The sequence below is a fragment of the Poecilia formosa genome, unplaced genomic scaffold, assembly GCF_000485575.1.
Source record: "Poecilia formosa unplaced genomic scaffold, Poecilia_formosa-5.1.2 Scaffold8, whole genome shotgun sequence".
Classification (NCBI taxonomy): Eukaryota; Metazoa; Chordata; class Actinopteri; order Cyprinodontiformes; family Poeciliidae; genus Poecilia; species Poecilia formosa.
This window is the reverse complement of record NW_006799947.1, coordinates 1,661,985-1,676,202: the sequence shown is the minus strand read 5'-3', so window position 1 is coordinate 1,676,202 and position 14,218 is coordinate 1,661,985. Positions and strand designations below refer to the sequence as shown.

The 14,218-nt window shown below is 36.6% G+C and overlaps 1 protein-coding gene across 1 annotated transcript in view; it reads left to right on the top strand.

The window, feature by feature from the left end:
* kif6 (kinesin family member 6) overlaps positions 1-14,218 on the top strand; it is a 61,409-nt gene that overhangs the window by 19,042 nt on the left and 28,149 nt on the right. Inside the window, exons 10-15 of the mRNA XM_016662136.1 lie at positions 1,410-1,513; positions 2,994-3,099; positions 5,226-5,382; positions 11,722-11,840; positions 12,045-12,084; positions 12,337-12,372. Of these exons, the coding sequence (XP_016517622.1) occupies positions 1,410-1,513; positions 2,994-3,099; positions 5,226-5,382; positions 11,722-11,840; positions 12,045-12,084; positions 12,337-12,372 (562 nt within the window). The remainder of the gene's footprint in view (positions 1-1,409; positions 1,514-2,993; positions 3,100-5,225; positions 5,383-11,721; positions 11,841-12,044; positions 12,085-12,336; positions 12,373-14,218) is intronic.

The following is a 14,218-nucleotide window of genomic DNA, read 5'->3' as shown; positions in this document are numbered from 1 at the left end:
TAAACTCAAAACGTGTGGCATGTATTTGACTTTTTTTGACAGTTCGGTTGGATTAATCTTGTCTTGGTGAATTGTGCCATACTACTTCAATTTGCATACCAGTAACTGAACGAGAGCTGGTCAATGCCTGGGCTAAGGCGACTTTATTTACTAATTAGGTAATTAGGTGACACATGAAAGTAATTGCTTGCACTGGCCTAAAAAGGTTTAGTCCATCTTGAACCCAAGATTTCTTGCACACCTTGAACTGTATTTTTTTATTATTATTTTACATGTTCCAGACCTAGACTAAAGAGGTTTGAAGACAATGCTTGCCACACAGTGACAGTTTTCTTTGACAAGACAAAATGTGAAGAAGTTCTAGAGCCTACTTTTGCAAGGCTCTGTACATCTTCTGATATCATCATTACAGTGTGCTGCATAGGTGCCCTAACATGAGTTTGTACAAGAAAACCCAAAACTACCTCATCATTTTTATGACCTGGGTCATTTTTTAGCCTTAGAATATGTAAGTCTGCCATGGTACTGTGGTGCCCGTGTGGGATTTTTTTGCTCTGAAATAGACTGCACCATCCCGCTGACCAACAGCCGGTGGTCAGAGTTTTAAGGATGCAGCTGGGAGAATTACCATCAGAGCAGTGGTTCTAACAAAAAGAGACCAGGGAGCGGCTCTGGTGAAGGAACGGTCAAGCCATGATATTCAGTGTTGAAACATACGATATGGGGTGGATTAGGGGCACAATCATCGTTGAGCGGAGTGGCACCCACTCAAAAACCGCACCATAGCTGTGTTTTCATTCTGTAGCATCTTGATTCAACAGCATCTGGGGATTTTGCTAGTTTTAGATCAGTTAAAATTACCACTGTTTAGTTTCTGTTAAATTGCTTAGTCTGACCTTTGACCTTGTATTAGCTATTACTGAAACTAGCCTAATTAGGACCTTTGTGTGAGGAACACTGCTGAGTTACTGGTACACAGTTGGTATCTTCTGCTAAAGATACCAACTGTGTACCAACTGCGTACATTTTTTTCATGAGAAACAACACTTTTCCTTCCACTTTTTATTTATGCATTACTTTTTCTGTCAAATTAACATAATACTAAAAATGGAGTTAGAATTGTATTTGCAATGTGACCAAAATATTCAAACACAGCTACAAAAGTCTAGCATTTCTCTGGCTGTGTTGCGTTGCTTTTTGCCCCAAGGACATCTGACGTGAAGCCTCCCACTATAATGCTGTGACTTCTGTTGACACTTCATAAAGGACCATGATCTCTACATTGTATTCTTCGGATTATAATAAAAGGCCAAGTAAACAGGACAGAAACTCTTCATTTGTGGACTTGGATTTTCCCCTCTTATTGTGTGTCATTTGTGACCTCCCACCTTACCTTTTGCATCTTTCAGCTCATTGCACGTTTGAGAAGAGAGATCCAGTTCCTGAATGAAGAGTTGGCAATTGTGACAGGAGAGCAGAGACAGGAGCAGCTAACTGCAGAGGAGATACAAAAGTATGCCTTCTCTGATTTTTCAAAAATGTCATTGTTGTTTTTCTTTTCCAAAAAGCACCAAAAGTAGAACAAAACAAGCATCAAAATAAAGCAAACAAAAAACAGATATATCTTGTCTGTGAAACAAAAAAACATGAAATTACCTGTTCTGTTTAATATCATAAAAACTGAATGTCCCAACATTAACTCTGCATTTTTAGTTTACTTTTATTTAGATATCAACATGCCTCAGGTGTTCCCCTAAACAATCAGGACATCTTAGTCCTAAATGTCTGGAATTTTCTATTTCAAAATTTGGGAATTGCAAATACCTGAACAATCAAACATATGATTTATAAGAATTTATGATGTTCCTAATAGGTGGCTGTTGCTTTTACTGATGGATATTCACCAGGACTTAATTTAGATTTCATCAACCGTCTTGGGCTAGACCACAGGTTTCATTAAAGACATGGAAAATTCCCCCTTCAATATGGATGTGTTTCCTGTAGCTTTATTTGATTTCATCTTTAATTGGGTGACGTATCTCCTATTTATACCCAATAGGGGTTCACTTCACAGTGGCAACCTGTAATGACTCTTGTTGCCACATTTAGCATCAATGATGAATGATGAGAGCCAAAAGTGCCACAATGTTAGGAATAAAAAAAAGAAAATAATAAAAAAACGAATAAAAATATTGCTATAAATGAATAAAAAATTGCTTTATGACTGTCGTTTTTGTCATTGTGGCCAGCCTCTTCTACAAAAATAGAGATTAGATTGAAGTTAATTTACATTTTTGATAGACCTAGTGCATATCTGTGAAGTGAAAGGAAAAGGATACATGATTCTTGAAAGTTTTGCAAATAAATCTTATGGGCTTGCATTTGTAAGCAGCCCATAAGTAAAAACCCAGTGCAACCAAATGCCCACATTGTTAATCACTTAAATAATTTAAACATTTAAATTGTTTGTAATGTAAAACTTTATATTTTACATTATATTAATTATGATTAGGAATATTTTTGTATTATTATTATTATTATTTGTTGTTCTTTGAAATAATTGTGCATGGCATCAAGGGATTTTCAGAAAACCAAAATCATAAACTCTTGAAGGGACCAGCATGTTTGTGTTAAGCCCTCCATCATATAAACCTGGAAACAGAAACAGAAAATCAAGAACCGCACATTGTCATGCCTGCATTTGATCCGTCTGGATGGATGTCTTCTGGTCTTTTCCAGTGGCTGCATCCGCATGTTGGGATGCAGTGTTTGGACTATCATTTAGCGGTAGTTTATCAACAGGTTGCTCCAGTGGAGCTGAAACTCACATTGATGTAAATAGTTTTCTTTCACGAGACCCACATTTTAAACTGCTTAGATGAAGCCGTTAACCATTTGAGTGCCTGTTAAGGGAATGTGATGGAAAATTATAACATGGATTTTGGCATTGCTAAAAGTAAGTCTGTGTTTGTTTTTGTGTCTTGGCTTTTTAGGTTGGACGAGTTAGTCAAAGCCTTTCTGAATGATCCAGATCCAGATGTGACTCTCTCCCTGGGACCTGACATGAGAAAGATACAGCACTGTTTCTTTCTGATGAAGGTAAATAGTCAGTGCTGCCTCTGTTTGTGAAGTGACTGCAGAAATGTGTTTTGTATAGCTTATTTTTGCTTCTGGTCTTTTTATCTGTGAAATATATCCTACTTTTTTTTTTTACTTTTCTGTCTTGTCACTGTCACACATGATTCGCATCCTATGACAATTTCAACAAGTTCATTTGTTTAACTTTTCACATTTCTATTAGAAAGTTATTGCTCTTAGCAGAACTCTTAAAAAACCCCAGAATGGATCTGATCACTTTGTCTTACTATTATCCAAATATGAATCTATGCAACAATGTTAAAAATAACTAAAGTTTCATTTTCTTTTACATTACAGTGTTTTGCATAGTTTTGTTGGTGAATTGTTATTTGAAGTCATCTAAGAAATAAATCAGAACTCAAACTCAAGTTCAAAAACAAGTAAATCGGTTATTTAGAAGAACGTACATGTCATGAATTCTGGTGTGCAAAGCGATATACATTATCCATGATGGATTTTACACCAAACAGTAAAATTTATGTTTCGTGAAGCTATTTTCTTTGTTATGGTGTCTGGACAAAATGATTGAGTGCAAATGTCAGTTTTTTTTTTTTATTTATTTGGACACCGTTTTACAAACAGAAAGTGTGTTCTGGCTGCTGCTGCTGCTTCTACTCCTGCTCCCGGTGGCCAAGAGAAAAAAAAAATAAAATAAAAAAAAAAACCTCTGCAATGCTCACTCTAGTTTGGTTGGAACTGAAGCATCCACCAGATGCAGTGCCAGATCCCACATAGATGTCTGTTTATATTCCCTACAGCTTGTTATGATGCACAAACTCTATCTCCTGTTCAGTTTACATTCCTGCAAGTAACACCTCACTTCGGTTCCAGCAATCCTGTTGAAATGTGTCTGGTTTAAATCCCATTTCCTTCTTCTTTGGTCCTGACGTAGGATTCCAATTATCTGCTTGTCCTTGTTTCAGGGTGAACGCTGATGTGCAGTTTTTTTTTCTTTTTTTTCTTTTTCATGATTGTTTGTGTTGACAATCACAGTGAGCTACTAGAGTTTCATAAATTTGCTAATCCAGCTGAGCTTCATGAGGTTTAACGAGCCTTGTAAAAGTATTCACTCCCCAAGAAATATTTCACATTTTGTCACTTTAAAGCCGTGAGCTTTAATATAGTTTATTGGGATTTCATATAACTGAACATAAAGTACAACAAAGTGGAAGAGAAAAGGCTTCTTTTTCCTATTAAAATTCTGAACTTCCTCTTGCACTCCACAAATCTTGTTGAAATGGTTGAAAAACCTAGTGAGTTCCATCATGCATGGAGTGCTCCCAGCAAACATCTGGAAGAAAGTACTCTACCAACTCATATGAGGCAAATAGGAAAGGAAACTAGCACTTGGTGGTGGCAGCATCATCCTTTTGAGGATACTCGACAAAGTCAGCAAGTACAGCGAGGGTTCAAAAGAAAATTTCATAAATTCTGGAAGAAAATCTGTTTGTGGCTACAAAACTTCAGAGTTTGGTGGAAGTTCACTTTACAGTGGGCCATAGTGGGGAAAAATCCCTAAACATCCTACCAGAGCTACAATGAAATTATTTATATCAAAGCATATGCGTATGTTTGAAATTCATTTGCTAACGCTTGCTGAGCGCTAACGCTTTCTACCCTTCTCGGCATTTTAACCTCACACTTTTCGGTAACAAATTAGCACACGTACCTATTTTATACCAGCACACATTCACACTCAGACACCATGATAAATAACCAAAAAGGCTTAAGATCTAACAAACACATGTTCTTATATTTGTGACCTGTCTTTTTTGTTTCCAGATGCAGCTATGATTTAATAAAGTCAGTAATACAGTTAGGCTCTTCTTTGTTGAGCAAAGCTGCCCTGTGACATGAAAGCAACCCGCTTCTGCATATGACATACATGAAATGTATACTTCACTATAGTCTCCTTCTGGAGTTTGGGGTATTTCTACATCCAAATGTTACAGATTTAAAAATATAGCAATACTTTTTCAATACACTATAATTTCAAAAGACAGTATATTTAAGTGTTTGAAAAATTTTGAGAACCCACTGCCACATTACTAACAATATCTCTCTTTCTGTTTTCTTTTTTTTTACAGTCAGTGATTTTGGACAAAAAAGGTGCCAAAACTGGACGCAGTGATCAACAACCGCTACCAACAGGAAGTCGAGAGAACTCCCAAATCAGCAATTCCAGTTCAACAGCAGAACTGACCAAACTGAATGAAATGCTTAAACAACGTGACAATGAGATCAGTATCCTTTGGCATTGTGACCCAGCTGCAATAATCTTTAGTTTCTGACTCTTTTTCTGACGATTGTTTTATGATGAAACACATAGTTGATCGATAAGCTATCATTTTTCAGAGCCATATAAAGTTAACAGCTATTGACAATTTTTTTAGCTGGTCCAAGAGTAAAATTGGCTTTCTGGATTGTTAAGCTTGCTGATCTCTGAGTAGATTTAAAGGTGTTTGGTTCAATCTATGTTCAAGTAATCAAATTTATTTGATTAAATTTGATTAATTTATTTGTTTTGGCTTTAGAAAAACTTTAGGATTAATAAAGCAAAATAAAGGAAAAAACTGTATAGACAAGTCAAACATGGATTGGATTGTTCGACACTTAAAAGAGTGTCGAACAATCCAACAAAGTTTGCAACACATGAAAGCTTTACTCTATTTGGACAACAAACAGAAAATGAGTCTTAGTTTTCCACAAAAAATAACTAAACCCTTGTCTGCTTTTATTCTCATGGAGATGGACATGTCAAGTTGAATGTCCCGTTACACTTCTAAGCTTCAGTTCTGTTACGTACAATAACTCATACACTCATCAAGCTTAATTGTTCCACAAGAACAAGGGATTGAAATATTTTTAACTGTGTCACTTTTTGAACTGTGGCAGCACTCTCTATCAAACTGGAAATATCTAATTTATTCCATTTCTTCCTTCTTTCACTACTGACACAAGAATTTAGGAAAATTATAGACAATTTACGAAGTATAGGAATTACAGACTAATTCCAGTAATAGGGTAATTTGCTGTTTTCCTCACTTTTATCAGGAAAGTCTTCCTTGCAGAACTTTGGTTTATTATTGCAAAAAAATATTTGTTTAAATAACTTCTTTGCACACACATAATGTACTTTTAATATTACTACATTCTTGCCAAGTGCTCCACAAATCCAAAAATATCTTGAAGTATTTGCTCAGATATGTTTTCATGTCATGGCTTCTGTTAATGATAAACACTATTGATCATAATTATAGTTCTTAGGCTTGAATATAAGATTTCTGAAGACTTTAAGGGTTTATTCTCCACTCTACCCCTCTCGTTGTGGTTTCTCAATAAATCCCAGCACATATGTAGGAAAACTTGAGATATCTGCTTGATTATTTAACCCGCCAAACCTCAGCTCACTAAAATAAACTAAATATTATCATGCAGATATTTTAGCATAGTGTTTCTTGGACCACATGTGTGTAATGTGATTTCCTCACTTTGTATATTTTCCCCTCTCAAACTGTCACTCCCTGGTTTTCATGGGATGCAAATGTGGACCACTTCAGTGCCCCTATGCGTGTCAGAAAGCATATACTTCAGGTGGTAATGCTCCCACGCTACTGACAAAGTATGTTGTCTTTATTTTCTTTCATTGGGGAGTTTGTATATTTAAATGCAGCAGCCTAAACTGTGAGTCTGTCAGTCATGGTGGTCTGTCTGCAGTACGTAACAGTATAGGCTGACCATGCTTATAGGCGTGCCATCGCTTCCAGCCGCTTGTATTTACCAGCTAATCCCCCTGGTGTCCATGCCTCTAAGTGTTTCACACCTTTAACTTTATTGTGCCAAAGGTGTTTGCAGCAGCCACCAGTGCTTGTGCTGCGGGCTCACACTTCCCACACTGACAAATGGTCTTTATAGGGTTAATTGCAGGAATGTTGCCTGTAAAAGTGTATAACTATCCACTACCCACTGTAAGGGAGTCGGAGCACCTGGTAATGCTTAGCTGGCTCTGCTGGTGGGATGAGGCATATGCTAATACATGATGATGGAACAACAAAGGCAACCAATAAACATTGGGGTGACATTGCATTCTCGTGACTAACCTTAGTTGTTGTGGTATCTGGCATGAAAAGTCAACAAACGCACAACAAACTGCTTAGGGTCTGATTTATTTGTGATGCTATAAACAATCTCGTCTTGGCAGTGTTATGACTTATGGGTCAAACCAAATGGGGCTAATGCTTACAGCATTCTAGCGCAGTTAGATCTACTTTACACGATATAACACATGGGCCTCCAATGCCAGTCTCTGAGAGCATACCAACACTATGACATTATGCAGATTAGTAAACTTGAACGGATCGAAACAAAGTCTTATGACATATATGAAAACATATAGTAGTAGTGATAACTACTGGTATTACCTGATAACTTAAAGCAACAATTAACCCCTTTATATGTTTCCTCTTGTTTCATCTCAATGCAACAAACCAAACTGTACATTTGACACATTCTACCCTTTTATCCATTGACAGAATTTAGTGTAGTTCTAGAGATCACACAAAGCCTGGGAGGTTTACTTGTATTCACTCTTAGCCGGATTCCTATGATTTGTGCAGTATAACACAGGATTTATATTCTACTTATGGACTTTTTAGAGTTTTCAGCAGAAGAGCCAAACTATTCATCAGCCATATTTTGCAGCTGTGGTGGAAACTGGGGATAAAAGATTGAACAAGAGCTCTCTCTCTGGGCTATAAAGTGGAACAACTCAGTTTTCTTGCAGAAAAGAAGAGATGTAGTATTCACAACGGACAGATGGCTCAATTAAATTTTTTTGTGGTGCACTTCTGTTGACTGTATCCCAAAAATATTTGGTTTATGCAATGGGGGTGACTTATAATGTCTTATTCCGTCTTTTGGATATCTCCAAACCTTTTAGCAGGTCAAAAGGTTACATAAATTCAAGAACATATCGTTCCTGAATTTTGTTTGCTCCATTTTGTCTAAAGAATTAATTATTCTGCAGGGATTTGAGCAGAAGACAGTCTAATAATTTAAATCAGCATAACTGTGAACCCATCATTATTGAACATTGGATTTAACTGCTCTGAAGAAAATCTTCTGTGTTTATTAACCCTTGTGCGTGCGAGGACTGAGGCAAATGTAGAGGACTGAGGCAAATGATACAAGTTTTATGTGTGTGGGGTCAGTTGGACCCCATTTTTAGACACATGGGTTAACTTGTTAGAAATATATTATCTCATTTCAGATGGGCCTCATGCAGCAGTATCCCAACAGTCTTTATAGTCTATATAGTTATCACTAGACCTTTTATTGAGTTTATGAATATGCTAACATTTTAATCAGACCTTAGAAGGTCCATATTGTTTGCTGCTTAGCTTTAATTTTATTAATATTGTTACCAAATGGGTCAAGGTTTGGTTTGAATACTGAATGCAGGCAGGAGTTTTTATAGATAGCCACATGTTTTTTTTTTTTTTTTTAGACAAAAGTGCTTATTGCATAAGATTATCTAAATTGTAGCTTTTGCACACTGGAACTGTTAATTATACTGATTATGTGTAAACATTTAATTGCTTGCAGAGAGTGTTGTGTTAACAGAAGAACTGGCATTGGCTTGTCAGCCGTGTCTGCTGGCCTTATTCTACCTTTTGTAGATCTGTCCTATCCTCTGCTTCAAATCTATTTTCTGATACTTTGGATACAAACGTGTATTTTCTGATACACTTTGTATCCAAAAGACATGTGGATATTTAATATTGGTAACATTGTAGAACCTAAAGGTACAGAGGTGCAGTGCCTTGTGAAAGTATTCACACCTCACAGCCACAAGCATCGATTTATTTTATTAGGATTTTCTGCTTTTCAAATTTTGTCGGATATTCTGCATTAGCTTTTCTTTCTTTGAAAACACAAAACATTTTGGTTTATTAAAAGTTACTTATAGAGAACCAAGATGATCAAATTGAGATTTAGACACTGAGAGCACAACTGGATAGTTTTTTAGACTTTCAGTGCGAGAAACGGAAGGGATGTTATAATTGCAATTTAGAGAATGATCTTGACCAGGATTTTTAAAAAGCTTCACCAGAAGCTAGTTTGAAACAGTAGTAAGGTAGTCATTTCTTAATTGCACTTATAATCAAATGAATATGAATGCAAGCTATTAATTTAAGTTTTCATCAGTAATAAAATACTTATGCCGTACACTGAAATTGTAGCAGTTTGTGGTACATTTGTCAGCAGTTACTTTCAAAGTACTTTTATTTTCTGTGATGTCATTGGACAGTTTAATGAGGAGAGTTGAGACAGATGAGGAGAGTGCTTTGTGACTGAGTTTGACCACAAAATGTTGAGTAAATAACATGCAAAGCGGTCCACAGATCTTACGTGAAACCCCACAGAAGTTTTCAACAGTCACTTGAGTTTTGTGGTCAACTTCATCATTATGGGATCTTGGTATTAAAAAAGCAGCAATCCAAGGTAATAGCTTGTATGAATTGATAATTATTTATATTATTAACTGTCTAACTAAATAAGGGAAATTAATACAAGTGTGGTTTTAGATAAGATTAAACACAGGCTGTATTCAAATATGATCAACAGATTGATATATTGATGTGTGATCTAAAAAAATAATGGATTAGTCTAATCTAACCAATAATCAATTAGTTTTTATTGTTACTTTTTTTTTCTATGAATAGTCTGAAACCCAAATAGAAAAACACCTGGAACAAATACATTTTACATTAATACATAATTTATTATTTTACAAAGAAATAACATTTTTTTAAATATACTTGTAGAATAAAGAGGGTTAGAAGTAGTTTTTAAATAATGGATGGTCTATTACAAATTGTAATAGAGGGCAGACTGTGTATTATCAACAAGTAAAATTATTGAAGTCCTCAGAAAAGTTGTATTTTTCCGTAAAACTTGGCCTTTGTAGGTTATTTGATATATTGGGATTGGCAGTTTTGGGAATGGTTGGTTTTCGCTGGAAACATTTTACCACCACTGACATCCCTTTTGTGTTGACTGACAAGGACATAGAGTAACTTCTCCAGCCCCTTTAGAAAATTATCTACTCATCATCCAAAAAATTACTCTAATTTGAACATCCCAAAATATCTGATGACCACGATAGTTACAGTCTTGCCACAAAGACGTCTGTTATTCTCACTGTAAGAAAACCGAATAGCTTACTAATGTGCAGTGTGACTTTAAATTATGGGTTTGGATTATGGCATCAAACGCACTTCCATTGACATTGTCGTGGGAGTTGCAATAATTCCCAACTGTTTGATAGTTCATTCATGTACAGATGTGTTCCCAAACATGTCATTCATCCTCTCATTTTCACCAGTCAGTTTCTTACCAGACAGTGCCCTGTCCCATAAAATAATTCACAGACCTTAAACCTTTAGTCTCAAATTTCCACGCAGATGTTTGATTTATTCTTGACAGATTTTATGGTTGAGGTCATTATAAAGCAGTTCATACTTATGAATTCATACTTGTGAAGTGAAATTAAAATGATATGTGACTTTAGAAATGTTTTGCAAATAAGACATTTAGAAGTGTGGCCTTCATTTACCTTCACCCCCCTGAAACAACATCTTGTAGAAACACCTCGTGTTGCAGGAATTTTGGGATATGCCCCTACCAGCTTCATAATGTCCTGCCAGAGTTTGTCAACTGGATTTAGATATGGACTTTGAGTGAGCCATTCATTCTAACATATGAATATGCTTTTATGTAAAGCTTTCCAAAGCAGCTTCTCTTTTCCATATTTCATTGTGGAGTTGTTGATTTTATTGTAATATGCTGTGTTAGTTTTCAGTTATGGTTTAACTTTGTAGCATATCTTTGAAGCTATTGCCATCCACGTTCTATTAGGAGTCTTTCTAATGCTCCATGAGATTTTGAAGTCAATATGTTTTCTAATGTAGTTTTGCTTTAAGCTTCTTTTAAAACTTTACGATCACACCTGATATGTACAACCAAGGAACATATATGTGATATGTTCCTTGGTTGCTGTGATGCTGTTTGTTCAATAATGTTCTCTGACAAAAACCTCTGAGGCCTTAACAGATCAACTGGATTCACAGATTAAATTACACACAGGTTTCTGAAGACAATTCCTTTCACTGGATTTGATATAGCGGTATTAGAGTAAGGGAAAACTAAAAAGTAGTAAAGGATATTGTAATATCTGGACAGTATCACTGCTGTCCTTCTGGATCTTCTGCTCTTCACTAATTAATCCCAGACCATGACACCATTCCAAGTCTGTAATACCAGATACTGAGGACATGTCAGCACCCTAAGATGTCATTATGGAAATTTATGATCAACTTGAAAAAGGTCACTTGTGAGTTGGATTTTACAAAAAGAGCATAAAGTCTAAAATTAGCTCTTGGGGTGTTCCTAAATATCTGTCCAGAGATGTTTATTTTAACCTTTTTATTTTTGTTCTTTGTTCTCATTATAATGCATTGGCTATTAAGTTAAATATGTTGTCCTTGCTGCGTTTGCTGAGTCTTTAACCAGTTGCTGCAGGTATCCTTGTGAGAATACTGAAGAAAGAAAAGGAAAGAGCAGATGATGCCATCGCACGGCTTGCTTACATTACTGATGCCAAAGTGCTGTCCTCGTTGAAGTCCTCGAGCACGCAGCCTGTTTCACAGCCTAAAGAAACAAATATGGAGACATTTTTCAAAAACTATGGAGGAAAAGGATTCACAAGGCTTCACTTGAGGAAAGGAAATAAAACTTCATCAGCAGACTATAGTGAAAGAATGTTTAGAATGCCACAGTTTAGCATACGAAAGGCTGACATCTCTGCCACAGGCCATGCGCCTCAACCATATCCAGTGCTTCAGAATAATGAAGGGGATAATAAGACCTTTACAGAGGATCATGGTGGGAAGGTTTCCACAGTGCCACAGTTGGAGGAGCAACACGTGGACACATTACCAATGGACCAAAGAGAAGAAGTGTGCACAGGCTCTTGGTTTAGCGAAGGAAACCTGAACAGCTTTGGAGGTGACCAGGAAGGCCAAGCATCAACAGCAGTTCAGTTGAAAGTGGAAAACATGGTAACTCTGCTGTCAGAGGACCACAAAGTGTCCACAATGCCACAGTTTAGAGGAGAAAACACGGAAACGGTTCCAGCGGGACGAGGACGAGCTGGGCAGTATATGAAAAGAGGTACTTACACGTTTTGTTCTTTCTCTATTTTCAGAAACACGATTTTAGTAATGATATATTCTTGTTTATGACACTTCAGTTTTAGCAGAGTAGTTCCTCAGTTAAAAACTAAAATAATGTTATGATATTAAAAAGTGGCCACTTTATTACTTGCACTTTGCTGGATCGTTTTTAGAATTACCTTACTCCTTTCTGGTTTTGATTAAGCGTATTGTGCAGAAAAATCTAGAACAGGTACGCCGAAAAGGCAGAATAATAAGGACTCCTAAACCTACAATTGTGGCAAGCAGCCAATCAGATTGTTGAGCTTGAAGTTTCCAAAATTGTAGCTGTTCACTGCCACCAGGCAGCAGTAAATACGGCTAAAAAACTTTCAGAAAAAATTTCAACGTGACATCCAACCTTCCAGATCTGGATCAAGAGATAAGTTTGTGATAAATTGGGTGCTGAGTCTTCAGGCAGGTGATCTCTCTCAGCTGGAATGTAGGCAGTCATGTAGACTGTGGCTGTCTATTGTGAGCTGTGGGCTGTGACCAGGATCTTGGATTCCGGATCTGACTTCACACGTCTTTAATTTCTGCAGAATGCAAACTGTGGGACTGTGGGATAATTAAAAGATTTTTTTTTTTCAAACTGTCTTGTTGTCTCAGCAGAGCAGCTGTAGACAGCACAATATATTAGACATGTTATTTTGTTGCTTGTAAAAACCTGATGAGTTTGAAAATTGTAATTCTCAGTGGCTCATGATGGGTGTAGCAGAGGCCAAGAGGACTTTGCAATATTTATCCACACAGAGTTCAGACAGTATCTCATTGCAATAGAACCTCTATTCAGCTTAGTTAGCAGTTTGTAAATCCACAATAATTGCTTAAAAACACTTATTTGCTTTGTTTTCCTTCTGGTCACTGTGTGCTGGAAACAATTTCGAACATGAACTAATGAACCAGACTGCTGGTCAATTTCGTCTTAAATTGATTTCCTGACATCAATTTAAGATTTCAAGCTTAAATTGATTAGTTACCCTTTCCTTTTTTTCTCTGGCACACAGATTATGATCTAAACCTTTGAAGATAATTACAATGTTCAATTGCAACACTTAACACAGCAGATGTTTGTACATTGTCAGTATTGTTTTTCTAGCTATTTAAGTGAAACAAGAACTCAGAGGTTGCTGACATTTAAGACAGTTGAGCTTTCATGTTTCAAGCCAGAGGCAACAATTATTTGGCTTTTCCTGGTTAAGTTTGCTTCAGTGGAGCTTTAAGTGTGATGATAAACTCGGCCCCTTTAAAAAGTTTGGTCATAGCCATCGAGCATTGATGTGCGAGCCAGAAACTCATGAAGCTGTGCTGTTGTCTGTCCGAACCACAGCTCCCTCATATGCTTTGACATTTTTCTGCAATAGTGCCCAGCTTTGGTAATAGAGCGAACAAAATCGGGTCCCTGCTGAAAAACAAACACATGTTTTAACTCAGACAGGATTGATGATCAGTCATATAAAGGGGCAGAACAGAAGGAAGAGCTCCGAGGGATGTCCTGCAAACCAGCAATTTATAAAACCACTGATAAATCACGTGCAACCTTCATAAATCACTTTGTCATGTCATGCCATGAAGGCTAAACTCTGTCATCCAAGTGGTCTTTGCAGGGAAATTAAAGTTTCTGCCAACTTTCTTTGTCCAATTATGACTCACCATTAATAAATCGCTCTCCCTATTTGATGGGGGTAAAAAAAAAACTAATGAGCTCAGTATTTTTATTCAGAATCCATTGTCCTGTAGCCATTGATGAGTTGCTAACACAATGTTACAGTCAGGAGTTATTCATTTCTAGACATATCAGTTTT